The sequence below is a fragment of the Pezoporus flaviventris genome, unplaced genomic scaffold, assembly GCF_033815535.1.
Source record: "Pezoporus flaviventris isolate CSIRO_AGI_PZ_B2104156 unplaced genomic scaffold, CSIRO_AGI_Pfla_v1 ptg000025l, whole genome shotgun sequence".
Lineage (NCBI taxonomy): Eukaryota > Metazoa > Chordata > Aves > Psittaciformes > Psittacidae > Pezoporus > Pezoporus flaviventris.
Window position 1 is genome coordinate 20,287,563 of NW_026892573.1, and position 17,865 is coordinate 20,305,427.

At 36.5% G+C, this 17,865-nt stretch overlaps 1 protein-coding gene across 4 annotated transcripts; it reads left to right on the plus strand.

The window, feature by feature from the left end:
• Nucleotides 1–82: 82 nt before the first annotated feature.
• KBTBD3 (kelch repeat and BTB domain containing 3) lies at nucleotides 83–16,984 on the plus strand. 4 transcript variants are annotated; one of them, XM_061457767.1, is made up of 4 exons: nucleotides 83–209; nucleotides 6,956–7,087; nucleotides 8,472–8,719; nucleotides 11,396–16,984. In XM_061457767.1, exons 2-4 carry the CDS (start codon nucleotides 7,004–7,006, stop codon nucleotides 13,014–13,016), a joined length of 1,953 nt encoding a protein of 650 aa, XP_061313751.1. In that variant the 5' UTR covers nucleotides 83–209; nucleotides 6,956–7,003; the 3' UTR covers nucleotides 13,017–16,984. The 4 variants fall into 4 exon arrangements, with proteins under 4 accessions (XP_061313751.1, XP_061313754.1, XP_061313752.1 ...); XM_061457768.1 differs by lacking the exon at nucleotides 83–209 and adding an exon at nucleotides 1,037–1,113; XM_061457770.1 differs by lacking the exon at nucleotides 6,956–7,087 and having other exon boundaries at nucleotides 94–209.
• Nucleotides 16,985–17,865: the final 881 nt, after the last annotated feature.

Here is a 17,865-nt window from a genome sequence, read left to right on the forward strand (position 1 = left end):
GGCGGAGCCTGCGGCTGAGCTGCACCCGCGCTGTCGTCAGAGAGCAACCCGCTCCGGAGGGTGGGCGGGCTTTCACTCGGATTGACGGCGGAGGGAACCATTCCGAGCTCAAGAAGCGGGAAAATGACACCGGAAGCAGCCAATCTGCTGGCGCTGCTGATGCGGAGGGTGGGCCAGAGCGGTCGGTGAGCTGCTGGTGTTGGCTGCAGGTGGGTGCGCGCTGCTCGGAGGGAGTGCTAAGGGGTACTAGCTCGGTTGCGGAGAGGCGGCAGCGCTGGGCACCTCCACGTCCCGTGCCCGGGCCCTGCGGGAGGAGGGCAGCCCGTTGCCTCGTCCTACTCTGCCCCCCAGGATTAGTCCGTCCTTAGAATAAATGAAGCCGCCGCAGGGCGCAAGCGCGGGCTGCTGGGCATGCGCAGTAGCGGGGCTGAGTCCCCGGCCTCCCTCTGGGGGCGGGGCGAGGGGTGGAGTTGATGGTGGCGGGCGTTGTCCAAGTGGCTGCTGCCGACGGCCGGGGCCTTATTGCGGAGTGTGATTTGTTTGTCACTCCTGGCTGCCCCGGCTTTGTGCGAGTCAGGGCCGTGTTTATGTCTTCGGTGGGAGCGTCCGTCGGGGTGTCTTCATAGCACCGTTACTGGTTAACGGCTGACGATGCCCCCCTCCCCGGTGCCGCTGGCCTCATCTTTGCCGGAAGTCCATCCATGCTCCTGCATAACCGGGCCGGGGCGGCCTGTGCCCTCCTGCTCGTACTGCTGGGTGTTGTCTAAAGGAGACAGTTGTTCACACAGCAGATACACTGCATCGCCCCGGCGTGGTTCTGGCTTCTAAAGTGTGTGTCCAAACAAAAGCCGCCTATGTCCTGTGCTTTTGATTTTGCTAAGGGCTGTAGTGGTTGTCAGAACTGGGTTCTGCCGTGCGCTTGCAGGCCATCTGTAAGTCATCAAAAGACAGTGATTTTGTTTATCCTTTGGTTTTGAAGCTAAAAATTTAGGGCCTGTTTTAAAATTTATGACCCTTCTTTTTGTTGTTTGTGTTTAGAAATACTTAATTTTTTAAATATTCTACATTGACTGCATATGGATAACTCAGAAATACCAGAAATTACATCTTCAGGTATTTCTTAGAATTTTTATTTTTTTGTTTTGTAGTTTTTGTTATGGTTCTTTGGGGTCTTTGGGGGTTGTTGTTTTTTGTGGGGTTTTTTTAGCATTCCCAGCTCCTAAATGTGAAAAAGCACTATTTCTACATAAGCCAGAACTGCTGTCTTTGAGCCTAAAATAAGACTTACTGAGCATAAACTGGTGTTTGCAAAGTATTTTGAACACAAAAGCAACATTTGGGGGGAAAAATAAATGTTGCAGCAAGGAGTCAGAAGTGTAATTCACTTATTTTTAAATATGGCTCCCATTTTGCTTTATGACTCGGTCAAGCAAGGGATGTGTACCTACTCTCTTATGCATAACCCAAAGATAGAGACTAAGTAGACTGGCAGAAGGAGAGGATTTGGCACAGTCAACACAAAATCTCAACCCAACCAGCAAACCCCCAGGAAAATGTTATTCACCGCTATTAAACTGTAGCTGAGGCTTAAGTTTCAAGCATTGTATCCTGCACGCTTTGAAGAGGAAACTGTGGCCATGTACATATTTAGTTACTGATATGTGATAACACTAATACAATGTGGATCTTACCTAGTTCTAGAAAAACCCTCAGGTTTTATTAATAGATTTGACTTGTCCGATCTTTCTGCTTAGAGAGACTGTAAGCAAGTAGCAGTTTTTTCACTAGCAGATTTTTTAATGTACATCATGTGTGAGTGCAAACTGAGATTCAAGATGTACTGTGCAATACATAATTATGAATATATTCAAGATAAAATCATTTTTATTACAAGTAAAACATGCTATGATAATAACCTATGCTAACTTATAAGTATGCTTAATATTGTATGTGTGCTTTGAAAAAAAACACAAGTTAATCACATACAGAAATGACGGACTACAGAACTCAGTAAAAAGCAGTAATTTACTCTTCCCAAATGTGCAGTTATTATTTTTGTCAGAAGTACAGCATGGCGGTTTAATTCTTTTTCCCCTGAAAATTAAAATTACAGTTCTTGAACTTTTTTAGCTAAGAAAATTATTTCCAAAGGAACTTGATGAATTCAAGAAATACAGCTTTAGGATAAATTCCAGTCAGTTTGAGTTCTCCTAAATGATTATTTATCTTAATGGATTCATGTGTTTGTGAGAAGATAGGCAGTTAAAGATCACTGTTTCCAAAGAGGAAATCTTTCACTTTTGGGATGCTTCCAGGAATTGGAGCAGTTTCACTGCTTCCTACTGGTACCATGCTGGGTTTTTTTCCATGCTGTTTGGTTGGTTTTGGGTTGTATTTTTTCAATTACTTCTAAAGAACCCAAAGCTTTAAAGTCTCTGTGTCACCTTTCCTTCTTAGAATACTGTCTCACATGTATTATTGATAAATGCCACTTCTGTGGATTAAATGTCTCAAAATGTCAATTGCATCTTTTCTGGTTGTCTAAAAATGATTGACTGGATATTCATTTTCTTTGAAGTTCAGTTATTTATGAAAAAGCTGTGGGATTCAGTTGCATTGAAATTTGCAGACAGGAACCTGGAATTCTGTTGCTGTCTGTTTTCAATCTTAAGACAGTTTTTATATTTTAATTATATTTCAATCCACTCTTGTCTTTTTAGTTGGCAATTTAAAGTGTCACCAAATTAAAACTGTCACCAAACCCTTTATATATCTGTTCCACTCATATTCATATTGCTGAGTATTAAATTAGGTGCTTTTAAATTAGATGTGTAGTGGAGAGTGGTGTCTTTAAAATTATTAATAAATTACTAATTTCTCCCGCGTTTGAATAGGTAGAGTGGAAATAGCAAATCATCTTGATGGCTATATAGTCGACTTTATAATAATTGGTTTTAATATTAGACTTTTTAAATGCTGATCTTGACCTTTTCAAAACTTGCATTAACTACAGTTACATTTTTTGGGGGGGGGGGAAAAAACAAAACAAAACTTAAAACCTTCTCTAAAGAAATGTATTCAATTTCTGTATCTTCATTGGGCTTTCTTCCTTTCTTCTTAATTCTTTCTTCCTAGGCACATAAAGTATGCTGTAAAATGCCAGCATTTAAGATTTATTTATTTTTTTTTCAATCCTGCTGCTTAGTAAGTTATACTATTCAAGTTGGGAGAACGTTAAGTTACAAAGGTAATTGCCTTACAATTGTAAAGTACTGTACAAATAAAGGTTGAGTTTAGACTCTTTTTGCCAGCTGTGTTGGTAGAGGAGAGAACATGTACACACAGAATGTTACTTGTGCTGTTTGAATGCATACATGCCTCATATGAGATTGGTGTCTGTTGTGTTGGGAACGCTCCCAGGCTTCAATCCCATTAAAAGGGTTTGGTCATGTTTATTGGCAGGCAGGCTTGGCCCTATCATGCTTTTGCTGACAAAATCCTAACTTACCTACACACGATACTAAGGCACGCTCAGTACTTTCACAAGACTACATCCCTGTGGCTATTACAAAGTCACAAATGTTTGTATATATATCTTTTTATTGCTATCACAAAATGATCAAAACAGTTTGGTGTAAGTCTTCTCCAGTGTCATTCTGTACCCTGTGTCCTCATCTGGACGTTCATGCTCCATTATTACACAGGCTCTTGCCCTTCCTTGTTGAGTAATTTTGCTCTGTTATTCACTTCAATTTAATTGCACATCTAATACCATTTTCAACTTCATTAGCATATTTAAACTTCCGTAACCATTTTATCTGTCAGTTGTAGCACTAAGGCTGTTTTGACTGTTGGTTTAGCAAAGTCTTTTCAGCAAAAGTGTTTAGGAATATATGTCCTTTATACGGGTATGTTTTGATTGATGCTCTGTTGAGAATTACCATAGACCCTGCACCAACAGAAGTTTGTGCTCAAAGTTCCCTCCACATTTCTGTTTGCTTTGTTGTCTCAAATCTCAAATGGTAGAATGGATGTGAACACCATTTCTAGGAATCATATTGCAGTGGTTATGATTTTTGTGTGTGCCTGTTGAGATATTCTGAAAATGGCTGTCCTGGATGTTTTTGGATTCCTGTATGTTTAACAGTATGCTGTGTTTACAGTCTTTTAGTGTAGTATCTAAGATTCAGCAAATATGAATTTGATACTCAAAAGGGCTGCTGGACTTTCTGAAGGATAAGGATAACTATAAACAAATAAAGTACACATTTCAACTTCATCCACACACAAAACTGTAAGTACATCTAAGAAGGATTGTTCATAGTGCCAACTGTTGATGGTGCCAAAAGAAAATCTTTATAAATACATTATGTCTTGTAACTGTCTTTGGAAAGGGAGTATTAGCATTGGTGAAGTAAAATTCCTCTAGAAATACAGTGAATGGTTTTGGCAGCTGTTTGGTATCTAAGTATTAAGGTCAGATAAACGTTTTCTTGGAGCTTTTTAATAATACCTCAGTTACTACTAGAAGGAATGTGTTTGTCTTATTTATCAATCATGTGCTTACCAGACTTTTCAATGTGGTTACCTGGCATCTAGGTCAATGAGCTCATTATGTTCTAGGCTGCTCCATCCCTTATCACCTAGGGAAAAGGACAATGTTAGAAGAGTCTTGTGAGCAGCAGAACTAATGAGGTCTGGGTCCTTATTAATGGACTTTGTGGTAGACCAGAAGAATGTTCTTATTCTCAGATGTCCCAGGTGGTCCCTGGTTCATCCCCTGTTATGACCACAGTTAGCTTACCATCCCCAAGCTCCTTCTCTTCAAGTGCTAGCTGCTTTATGGCCCTACATAGGCTGGCCATTTCTTGCCACTTAACTGTCAAGTGTGCAAAATGCCTTGTCCCTCAAATGGAGATCTGCACAGATAGCTATGAGAGGTATACATATCTCCCCAAGCATGTATTATGTGCGGTGTACCTTGTAACTATAATGGCCAACAGGCCACTTATTTGATATGACTTTCAAGCAGAAAAATAGGGGAAATGCATTAACTTTAAGGGGGTGGGGAAGGGGGAGGGTTTAGAGATTTATGTTGGTGTGGTTTTTTTTTTTTAAACCAGTCTAATAGTTAACCAGGTGTTTAGCACTATAAGATGTATAAACGTTCAGTATGTGAGCAGAGTTTTGTCAAGTGATAGGGTTGCCTGAATTTGGTCATATCAGAGAACACATCTGATCTCACACAGGAAATACCCAGTCACATACACTAGTACACAGGGTCTGATGCGTCATGTTACAGATGCTTGAAGGCTGGTTGTGTGACAGGCACCAAGTGGGTCAGATGATGGACAAGGTCTTAGGAATACAGCTTTTGCCTGACATGATGAGAAGCTGTATGGCACACAGCCATATGTTATGAAACAAAAGTAGGAAATCCCAACTCCAGTGAGCTATCCACTGGAGTTTGGTTCTTGGTAATCCACATAAGAGACAGACTGTAAGTGGAATCCTATGGGAGTAAGTGAAGCAAATACAAACAGGGTCATTCCCCAGCCTTCCTGAAATCCAGACCTACTCAACATACATCTGCACCCACTGTGTTTTCTACCCTTTTGTCAGCAACTCAATCAAATATTTATAAATATAACTATTGATTAATTCATATGGCTTTATAGAAGAAAAAAAAACAATTAGCATGAAATAATTATAAATGATTGTTGGCCTTGTTTAGCATACCAAGTTTTCACTGAATTGTTAAGATGTTTTGGCAGGCTCCAAAATTATCAACAGATCCAGTAAAGTGGTAACTTAGTACCAAAAATATCAAAGAAAACAGGGGTTGGCTAGAAGGGAGATGAGAACTGAATTCTTTTAAATTTATTTTTTAATGGAGTGGAGGGTAAATTAGGCTAAGCCATAGCACAGTATTCATTAGTATCTTCCTTAATGATGGACAATTAGAGGTACACTGCTGAAATTTGCTTTTAATAAAAAATAAGAAGACACCGCTATTACAGATTAGGACTAAATGCATTGGATGAGCTGCAGACTGGAGTAGTGAGACAGTCATGAGATCTCAACTGTAATGCTGTACAACAAATTTGATATCTGTGAAAGAAAAATGAAATCATATGAGTGGGAGAAAACTGCAAGAAATAATCAGGAAAACAAAAATTCAGTCTTATAAATGGATCTTAGAAAGTTTGACAGTTCATTTTAATAAAAGTTGAAGATATCAACACTCTTGATAATTAGAAAAGTGACAAAATATACAGACTAAATATACAAAGGAAAATTAAGTCAAATGCAGTTTTGACAGAAGAAAGATCTATGTAAGCAGTAATAAATTGATTGTGTAATTAAAAGTTTTGCAGTCTTGGCACCAATGTACTGGGATAGTCTTTCTGTGGAAATAGTGGCAATACAAGAAAACTCGCTGAAACATAGATTGCTTTTATAAAAGTGATTATATGATGTCTTTGACTAAAATAGCAGAGATGGACTTGACATTTTTCTGTGTTTATTGTTCAAAGAAGAATATTAGTGAAATTGGTAATTTTACTAATAAAAAACAAGTTGTAGCTTGAAGCTTGCTAAAGCAATTACATTTAAAAGGAGAAAAACACCTACTATCTATTATCAATTGCAGAATTTTGTGAAAGGTTTAAATTTCTTTTAGAAGTGTTACTTTACATGATGCCAAATAAACTGTGAAATTCAATCACTTTTTTTTAAAGTTCATTCAAATACAGGAAACTTACTGTACTGAAACAACTCTGCTTTTGAAGATTAATCCTTTTGAGGAACAGGCTTTTAAGTTCATAAGAAAAGGGTATTCTATAGAATTCTGACACACTTTATGATTTATGGATCTTTATGATTTATGGAGTTGGGTTTATGAGGCCATACATTATCAGAATAAATGGTGGTCTTGTTCTTCTGTATTTCCTAGTTCCTCAGGCTTAGAATGGAAAGAGTGAATACGTGAGATTGTCGGGCCATGGGAAAGAGAAGATGCGTGCTCCAAGGGTGCCAGTGCTGGCAGCAAGATCAATGGATCTCTTCTATTCCAGGAGACCTGGAGGTCTATTTGTGGTTGGAGTAACCTGACTAGATAAAGTATAGATCAGTCTGCTTATGAAAGTACCTCCCATGAAGAAGACTGCCTGATGGCTTAGTTTCCTCTGAATGAATCATGTTAACAGATAAACCTTTCCATGAAATTAAAAACCAAACCCAGTATTTTTCTGGTTTCTGGGTTTCCTTGGAAATTTTTATCCCCTTCTTTGTCAATTCAGGTGGGCCATTATCTGTTGCTAATTTTAAGTGGAATTGTGAAAGCAAAATCCTTCAATAGAAAAAACTTTGAGTGTTTCCTTAAGTTTTAAAATAGGCAAGCTTGAAATTTGCAGTAAGGGCAGTTAATGCATCTGTAGAAGTATAAAAACTTATTTAAATAGGTGTAAAAAAAATATGCTCACATTTGAAGTTTGTGTTTTTTTGGTTTTTTTTTTTTTACATTGGCAGAGTGGAGTAAAATCTTTTTATCGTAAAAAAATAAGAGAAGGCCAACTTGCCATACAAACAATGCACTTCAGGATAGGGATTTTCACCAGAAAAACTTGTCTGCTGAAAGGGATATTGCAATGTCTTAAACGGTTCTGAAGCCAGTTAGTTTATGCCACTGTAAATGAAGTTCACTGTGTGCAGCATAAGCTATAGGCAAACCTACAGCTTCCTAGCAGGACTAGAGGTAAAACATAAATTCAGTACCAATTGACTGGACACTCAGAGTTCCTCTGTCACCAAAGCATCTTTAAGTGAGCCTGTTTTGTCAGCCCTAGCAGTGATTAGGCCATGCTGTCAGTGTGTTTGTATTCTGTTATTTTGGTCTGGAGTACCTAATGGTAATTTACTTAGAATGCAGTATAGTAGCCTGTATCTCCACTGTAAGCTGTAGAAAGACCATTGGTCTGCTTTGAGCATGGGGGTTTGTAGTATACAGATGAACCTTCTGGAATCTAAAAATATGTAACAAATATTTCATTTCCATCTTCATTTTGCATGAAACTGTAGGAGTTTGGGGGTTTTTGAGAGTAAGCCTAGGACTAGTCTTTCTCTTCAATAACCGTTAAAAACTTTTAACACATTCCTGGGTGTGCTTCCTGTGGACTTTATTGAAAAAATTCCTACAGGTGGGTACTATTTGTAGAATTGTTCTTTGATGTATGTCAGCTATTTTACTTTTCAGAGTATGCTATGTGTATATAGTTTGCAAAGGAGAAGTAGTATTATGAAATCTAACTAAATTAAGTGTAAAAGTAACTTATAACCCAAATTTATAACTGTGCATAGGACTTACAAGCCAAATTCAATGCTGGGAATTTGTTTGGTTTATTGTATATTGTTTTTTAACTTTTTTTTTTTTTAATAGACTGTAAAATCAACTACTTATCTTTCCATTTCAGTTTCAGGAACAGATTGAAGAAACCATGGCCAATCAACGGGATTACATTAGCAGACCTATTTGCAATGGAATTTCTGTTCCTGAAAATAAAATCAGTTCCTTAGTGGCTGAAGGTCATGGACAACAAATTCTAAAAGTACTACAAAAGTTCAGAGAACAAAATATATTTTTTGACTTCAAAATTCTTGTGAAAGATGAAATAATTCCTTGTCATCGTTGTGTACTGGCAGCGTGCAGTGATTTTTTCAGGTAAACCTAATTTTGGCATGAGTTTTCAGGAAATGGATTGTTAATTCTCTGGGAGGGAAGGAAGGAATATAATTACAAAAAATAAAAAAGAAATCATCAGCTGAATATATATGTCTGCAGAGTTTTGAGGAAAGCATTCAAACATTTTAAGGATAGGGAAAAAAAACCAAGCCAACAAAAAAGTGTTAGATGCCTTACCATACCCCAAATATGTCTGGTTTTATTTCCAAAGTGACACAAGGACTCTATGAATCTGAGATTCATACGTACTTCAGACTGTGAAATACAAATGTTAAACCATGAGTTCATGGTTTATGCTGTTAGGTAGAATTGACATAAGTTGTGTACCGTTAAGACGTACCTGTTGCCTTAAAGGTCTGCAAGGGTATCGCTTGACTTTGTATGTGACAGTCTATGTACTTTGACACTTTTGTATTGTGAAACATAACAGGTTAATTACAAGTACATCTTGCATTGAGCAATTTTGGATAAATGGTAAGTGGTTTGGAAAGGTGCTGGGTTTTGTTTGCCTAAGATGGGTAGTCAGCACAGTATTTTGTTCATAGTTTGTCTTCAGAGGTATTTAAACATACATTTTTTCTAAACTATAGATACCAGCCTTTCAGCATGAAATGGATCTGTGATCTTCCTTCTGGTGCTTAAAGTTATTCATTTTTAAGGGGCAGACAGACCATTCACATATATACCAATTTATGAAGAGCCTTAGTAAGACTCAAACTTGTGATTTCACCCTGAAAGTTTGTTTCTAAATACACCGTTTACTAAAACACAAAGCTAAGATGCTCTAACAATTAAAAAAAATGGGCTCCTAGAAGTAAGTTAATGACGTTGATTCAAGTTGCCCATACGCAGGTGACAAATGCTATTTTCAAATGTCCTGGAGCATCCCACAGTCTGTGGGAGTCTGTCACATACGGCAGAGTATACAGGCTAGACGTGTTCTTATGGCTTCTGAAAAAACAAGAAATGCCAATGAAATAAGCTATTTCTCCACTGTAGCAGCAGATTTGTTTTTTTCTCTGACACACAACTTCTAGCATTTCAAGTGTTTACAGCTTGACAGCACAGAAATGCTCTGGTGTAAAGGAAGAAATTTTCCAGTAGAAAGGTAGAAATTCATGAATTCTCCTAGAATACAAGGCCCTTCTATTACCTTCAGGGAATAAAAAGTACCTAAGTCCACTAGATATATTTTTAAATGAAACGCCTTTGTTTTCCTTGATCTTTGAACTTCTCCTAGTTTTGCTTTCATTGTGTAAACCCAAGATTCAGCAACATTTTGCTCCCTCCTTCTTAGCTTTTGGAATCAAAGCCTCTGCCCACATTGCTCTCCTTCAACTAGAATTGTTCAGTTGCTATTTTATGTTGTAATTAGAGATGTGTATCACAGCTCTTGGGTTAATAAGGAAAATATAATAATGATTGTCATTTAGTACACACAAAGATCTTTGGGACAAAAGTATCTTATTGCAATTCTGTGTTCTTGTTCAGGAGATCAGACAAGTTCATGCTTTACCTAATGTTCACTTCCCAAAAAGTATGCTATACAAAGTGATTTTTTTTTTTTTCTCTTTAGCTTGATAAAAGTATGGGATTTTAAAAATCACATACTATACAAATACTAATTGTATACCTGAACTGTAATACTTCTTTTTTAATAGGAACTATGATATATTAATAATCCAGATTATAGACTTAGTATTTGGTGATTTATCTAAATCTTTCTCCACTTTCATTCTTTGTCAAACTCAGAAGCTGTTGCTATCCCAGTGTGATGCTTAGATTCTGAGAGGGTAGGGCAAGTGATGTTGCAACATGATTCTGGTGCCAGCACTTCCTGGCTTGAAAAACTAATTATTTTGCCATGTTAGATTGTGTGAAATAAATATTATTAGTATTTATCTAATATTTATTATTATTATGTTTAGTAATGATCAAAGTTGTAATAAAATTTGCACAAATCTACTGATCAATAGCTTGTTCCACTGTTTCAACCATCGACCTTGTATTCAGTCATAATCTACTTTCTGCACAAACTTCACTGTGTCATGAAATCCTGTGTCAAAACCGCATTTTTTTCTTGACATCTCCCTTTATCCATACATCTATCTGTCAACTCTAAAGCAAAAATTAAGTTTCCTTACATTTTTTCCTCCTCTTTCACCCTCACCTACTTTCATTACTTAGGAATGCACCCATCATCTATCCAGCAATTTGCTCAGCCTGCATCTGGAAGGCCTTTTTTTGCTTAGTTTCGTGTATTCATCTACAGTGCATGACCTAAATCATGGGGCTTTTCTACTATATATTTTTTAAATCAGCCTTTCTTTCTCAAGCTGTTGAAACTGATGCTGCCCAAACAATTTCACTTTTTCTCAGAGAGCTGCAGACTTCACCACACTGTGAAAACCCATACAAACCACAGGTGCTTCTGTCATTTTCTGAGCAATCACTTTGAATATGTTCTTATCACCACTCCTTTTTTCTTCAACCATATCAAGCAAATCATGCATTGCTCTCACTTAGAACTGTCACATTTTAGACCTATACAGCCTGCCTTATACACCCCGATTGTCTCCTTCCTCTCACACCAATGTTCTCTGCTGTTTGCTTGATCTTTAATTTGTGTTTATATCTTCTTTATTTTATCCACAGAGCCATGTTTGAAGTTAATATGAAAGAACGAGATGATGGCAATGTTACTATTAGTAATCTATCACCCAAGGCAGTGAAAGCCTTTCTTGATTATGCCTACACAGGAAAAACAGAGATAACAAATGATAATGTGGAAATGCTCTTCCAACTATCATCATTTCTTCAGGTTTCACTCCTTTCCAAAGCTTGCAGTGACTTTCTAATAAAAAGTATTGATCTTGTGAATTGCTTACAGTTGCTTTCTCTATCAGAAAGTTATGGTTCTGTCCGCTTATTTGATCATGCACTAGATTTTGTACAGCACCACTTTTCCTTGCTGCTTAGATCAAGTGATTTTTTGGAGATGAATTTTGAGATCCTACAAAAATGTCTCGAGGCTGATGAACTAAATGTCCCAGAGGAAGAATCAGTGTTGAAAGCTGTCCTTCAGTGGACCAAACACAACATCGAAACACGACAGAAATATCTGCCTAATCTGATTAAAAAAGTGAGACTGCACCAGTTACCGGAAAAGACTTTGCAGGACTTTCTACACTCTGAAGAACACTTACTTAAGAGTGCTAATTGCTCAGTAATAATCAATGATGCAGTTAAAAGTGTGCAAAACTTTAGCGGACTGTTTCCAGATGCACGTCCTTCAACCACAGAAAAATACATATTTGTTCATAAAACTGATGAAGATGGAGAAAACAGACATACATTCTGCTACAACATCAAAACAGATAAATGGAAAGAACTACCGCATACTCACATGATTGACCTTCCAGGGTCAAGCTTATCTAGTTACGGAGAAAAAATATTTATAACTGGAGGATGCAAAGGGAATTGTTATAGGACTGTCAGGCTTCATATTGCTGAACCATTTCATGATGCCACTGACCAAACCTGGTGCTACTGCCCAGTCAGTAATGAGTTCTCCATAGTGTCAGCTATGAAAAAACCAAGGACAATGCACACATCTGTTGTAACCTTAAATCAGCTGTTTGTAATAGGTGGAAAGACCAGGGGAGCTCAAGAAACCCGAAGCCTTTTGGATGTAGAATCATATAACCCTCTTTCCAAAGACTGGAAATCTGTAAGCCAGTTACCAAGAGGTATCTACTATCCAGAAGCAAGCGCATGTCAGAATGTAATTTACGTCCTTGGCTCAGAAGTAGAGATTACTGATGCCTTCAATCCATCTCTTGACTGTTTCTTTAAGTATAATGCTATGACTGATCAGTGGTCTGAGCTTGTAGCAGAATTTGGGCAGTTTTTCCATGCAACTCTAATCAAAGCCGTTCCAGTAAACTGTACATTGTACATATGTGATCTCTCCACCTACAAGGTCTACAGCTTTTGCCCAGAAACCTGTGTTTGGAAAGGGGAAGGATCTTTTGAATGTGCTGGCTTTAATGCAGGAGCAGTTGGGACAGAAGACAAAATTTACATATTAGGTGGTGATTATGCTCCAGAAGAAATCACAGATGAAGTTCAAGTCTACCATAGTAGTAGGTCTGAGTGGGAAGAAGTTTCACCAATGCCAAGAGCCTTAACTGAGTTTTACTGTCAGGTCATTCAGTTTAATAAATACAGGGACCCCTGGTCATCAGTATTAACAATTTGCTCTGGAGAATTTTGAAACTCCTGAGTCAAAAGAATCTATTTAAATGGACAAGTTTTAGAACAGATTTTTAGGTATTAATTTACAGATGGAAAAATATGTACTATTTTATTTCAATCTTCAGTTTAAAGTGTATGCTGTAGAATTGCTTTTGGAAGAGTCCATTGTCATTCATTCTAGTCAATATATAGAAAGTATTAATTTTATATGCAAGTCTTCCCTGTAATTATCTGAATAATTTGCAAAATTATATTACTTTTCAAAAAAGCATAGTCATTCTGTAATATGTACCATTATTTCTGTAATATTCACAGTTGTCCCAGTAGACAAATTGCTGAGTGAGAAAACTGACTGTGATACTGTTTTCCCTATGTAACTGAAGTATAAAAGAAATTTACATTAGTGGTGTTTTAGTTAGAGGTTTTATATTCATGAATATATTCATATTCAGGAAGTCATTGTCAGCTTTATCTTATTAGAATGGCCTTAGCAAGGTCAAGAGCCAAAGTGACCTTCACAGCATTAAACCCAGGTATCTAACTTGAAGAGACTGATAATTCCTGTCATTTTACTTCAGCTCTTCGGTTTTACCACTTTTTCTCCATCCTTGTGCCTTAGTAGTAGCTGTAGTTTCTGTTTTCATCTCATCAAGTGTGGCGAGATAAACTTTGATAACATACTGCACAGTGAGCAAGATTTCTACAGGATGGATGATTCATGTGGTATCTTTGCTTCAGTCATGCTGTTAAGTAAAGAAAAAACACTTCAGGATATTTTCTAACAGCAGTCTTCCATCTCTGAAGTCTCCAGTGCTAGCTACTAAGCAGCCACTATGCTGCTTACAGCAGCAAGCTGTATCTAAACTTCAGTTGGTTGCTTTGGTTACCTATGGGAAAAGTTTGTATCTTGCGATACGTCAAATACAAAGTTACCAAAGAAAAATCCCCATATTTAAAGACAAAGTAAATAGTATTTCTGAGGTGAAATAGTTCCTTTTTTTTTTTTTTTTTTAAATTTATTTCATTTTTAACTTCTATAGTGGTTGAATCAAAATATTTTATCTTGTACTCCATGGTAAATTTAAGTGTTAAAATAATAGTTGGTAAACACTACACAATATATTGCTTGATAAACCTTCAGTACTCATCTATTATAGTGTTAAAATAGTAATGGACTTTTAGGATTAATATTAGTGTAGGCATACAGTGTGAAGTAAATTTGCATACAGAGTGGGACCTCTGTCTGACAGGAGGACACTGAAATTAGCTAGGTTTCTTCAATTCATCTGTAATCTCCACAGCCTGAGAATTTTCTTTCTTACCAGCTATTTGAATAAGATATTGGGAGCCATTATATTTCATATAAGTACTGTTTAAGCAGTAAGGTAATCTTATTCCCACAGAGTAGTTCTAAATATCTAAGCATATCTTTTCCAAGCAGTTTAAAAATTAACAAAATCTAGTGAGGCATCTAAAACATCTTTCATACGGTTTGAGATGTTCATCATCACATCACTGCTTCATGTACTTTTTGCAAAACTCAAGCTCAATATTAATGCTTAAAGCTCTATACTGCCTAGCAATATACCTCTGTTTTAAAAGGTAAACAACGGAAAGTTCCAATTCTGTGATATATTATAATTTATTATCAGATAAATTTAGAAAATGTTCACTGTAAATATTTTCGTAAGGATGAAAATGAAAAGGATGCACATTTGGAGAACATATTAATACAGTCCTCCCACTCAATAATTTATTTGTATTAAGATACGTGTCAGTTCTATAGAAAAGAATAGCTTGTTGTTACAGTATTTCAGGCAACTTCCACATTTATTTTCCTCTTTTCATAGTGAGTTTCCAAATCATAACTACAGTTAGCCAAGTAACCTTTACAATCACCATACTGAAATGCAATTTTTTTTTTTTTGTTTATATTGGAACACAACTACTTTTTGTTACTGCAAAGAAAATGTATTGAATAGTATAGGAGAGATGGAGAATATGCTGAAACAGTAGGAAAAAAACAGACCTACAGGAAAATAGTTTCAGCATTAATAAAGCTAGTCGAAGCAGCAGAAACGTCATTAACTATTAATTATTGCAACATGTCACTTCATTGCAGTACAAGGCCCAATTCTTTGCTTGTGTTTTTGTGTTGGTTTTAGACCTGAGTAGTAGGAGTATACAATTTATGCAATAGTAACATGTTGTGCCCATAGCACAGGGGTATAAATAGCTATGCAAGTTGGAGAGGCAAGAGAATTGAGGTTTTTTTAATTGCCATTATCATGACCAAATTGCTGGGCCACATAAACAACAAATCAGTCAGAAATTCAGGTGATGCTCTTTCCAGTAAGTTTTTCCTTAGAGCTATTTTTTTTTCTGGCAGTCTTCCAGCTACAGTTGCTATGTATAGAAGCCTCTGGCATATGACATCAGACAGATTTATGACGTATGTGGTAAATTACTCATTATTTGTATATATAGTGAAAAATAAATGAAGCTTACTTTGGAAAATAGGCATGCTTCTTTAATATCCTATGCTATATTTGCACAGGAACTAAAGTCAGTTCCCAGTTTGACAAATTGTTCATGGATTTCAAATGGAGTTGACCTCTCTTACTTAGTAATCAGGAAATAACGCTGTAGTGTCAGTCACTTTATACAGTTGCTTACAGAAAAGTTAATGTGAAATAGTACTAATTTTCTTCAGTTACGTAGGTAAGCCTGTATTACAACTCTCCCAGAGGAAAAAAGGTCACTTTGCCACAATTCCACATAGAGTTAAATCTCATAGTACAGAATGCAGAAGAAGCTGTGTTAGAAAGTCATGTTTAAAAACAAGGCTTTGTGATAGAATTAAGGGCCTATGTTCCAAATTCTGTGATTAATTGCTAATGATGTGAGAAATCTCAGCAAAGTCAACTACACTACTCAGAAGAATATGGATTACTTGCAATAGGTAACTGCTATAAGTCTGGATCAGATAGATTTTCCAGTCTACACAGGTGTTATGCAGTTTCAAAAATGTCACAAAATTAGTGCAAAGCAAGTTTTTCTACATCTTTTTTGACTTTTCAGAGCTCACATTATTTTATGAAAAGGTATCTTCCTCTAAAAATAGTCCAGGACTAGGTTAATGATTACCTATATTCTCACTGAAATATAGTTAGATGTTTAAAACATACAAATTGCATGCAAAGTTATAATCCACTATTTGCACTTAAATGATGTAACCAAAACATTTCTAATAGTATTCTATGTCACAGGACACATTATAAGCATGAGCAGTATAATATACATGAAGATAATATATATTGTATGTGGTATTTTAATATCCAGTAATGATTATATTGGATAATCTTAGTTTTTAAAGAATGCTATGAAATTATGGCACTTTGGTAATGTTATCACACTGGTTTAGTTGTTACAATAAATATCAATTATTCAGGTGTTTATACTGATTATGTTTGCACAGACCTGATACTCTATTATTTATTAATGTATTTATTTTCTATATTCTAAATACATCTGTAGTAGTAAATCAGTTTACTGCAGTTAAAAATTCATTATATTCATAAAATGGAGTAGATTTACTGGGTCAGGTTTATTTCTGGTATTACTCCATGAAGAAAGCTGTATATCTCCTCTGATTAGCAGTAGATAGTAGGAAAGATAGAGGCTATAGAATGTGATGTATGCAAGTTCATAATGTGGAGTCTAATTTTAGATGTTTCTGTCTGTAGGTGACCAACAGGAGGCAGCATATGATCTATTTTAATTAAAACAGGCTGAAACTGGGGATGTATTTGACTATAGCAGAACATTATGCTCAATTTACATTTTTTCCCTTTTAACAACCAATAAAGTGTAGAGATCAGTAACATGTTGCTGCTGCCCGGGCTCTGCTGATATGTGGAAAGTACAATGCTACATGTTTGCCGAGATGTTCATTCTTTTGTGAAATAAAAGCACTGAAGCAACTGATTCCTTCTCAGGTTTGACTTTTATTTCTTTTTTTTTTTTGTGAGTTTCAAAATACAGTGAACCTACTACGCTTCCAGTGGGGTTGTTTTTTCTTTCTTTTTACAAGTGGAGAACATTTTGAATGTTAGATTATAACCAAGAATGCAGTTAGCGTGCATGAACATTGCAGAGGGAAGGTTTTTTTCTGTTATCCCTGGACTCTGTATTTGTATAGCCTTTGTATATCAATTTGCTGCTCCCATATTAAATTTTATTTAGTCTGCTGAAAAGTTGTAAGTTTATTATTATAAAGTACTCATTCAAATTGGTATTTTTTTAATTGAATCCTCTAGCTCAGATTGATATACAGAGGGTTTTAGTAACAGTTTAAGGCTTGCAAATGATTACGTATTTATTTATTACTGAAATACTACCTAGAAGTGGCTTTAAATAAAAGGATATATAAGTTACTTAGTCTAAAATTTGTGTGTAAAGGGTGCAGAAATGGCATTAATACAAATTAACTGAGCCCTGTGTTGTCTTGTGTTCTTCCAGAAGTTAAAATTCTGTGACCTTCAAACCTCTGTATAGATACAACAGAGTTACAGCAATAAAAGTTAACCTTCCAACACTCCAAGACTGAACCCAGAACAGTCTCACAGCTAGCAAAAGCCATTTGGAGACATGTACAAAGCGTTCCAACAGCGTTCACAATGTTAAAATCTTATACTGAACAATGAAGGGATTCATGGACCAAATTTGAGAGCTGTGGCTATGTAACCCTGTGCAAAATCAGAAGAAAATTGCATATGTATGTTACACAGATCCAGGTAATTCACCACGGACTTGCAGATTTTGTACCTGAAGCACACCATATGGTGGGGCTTTTTTGTCATCAAAAG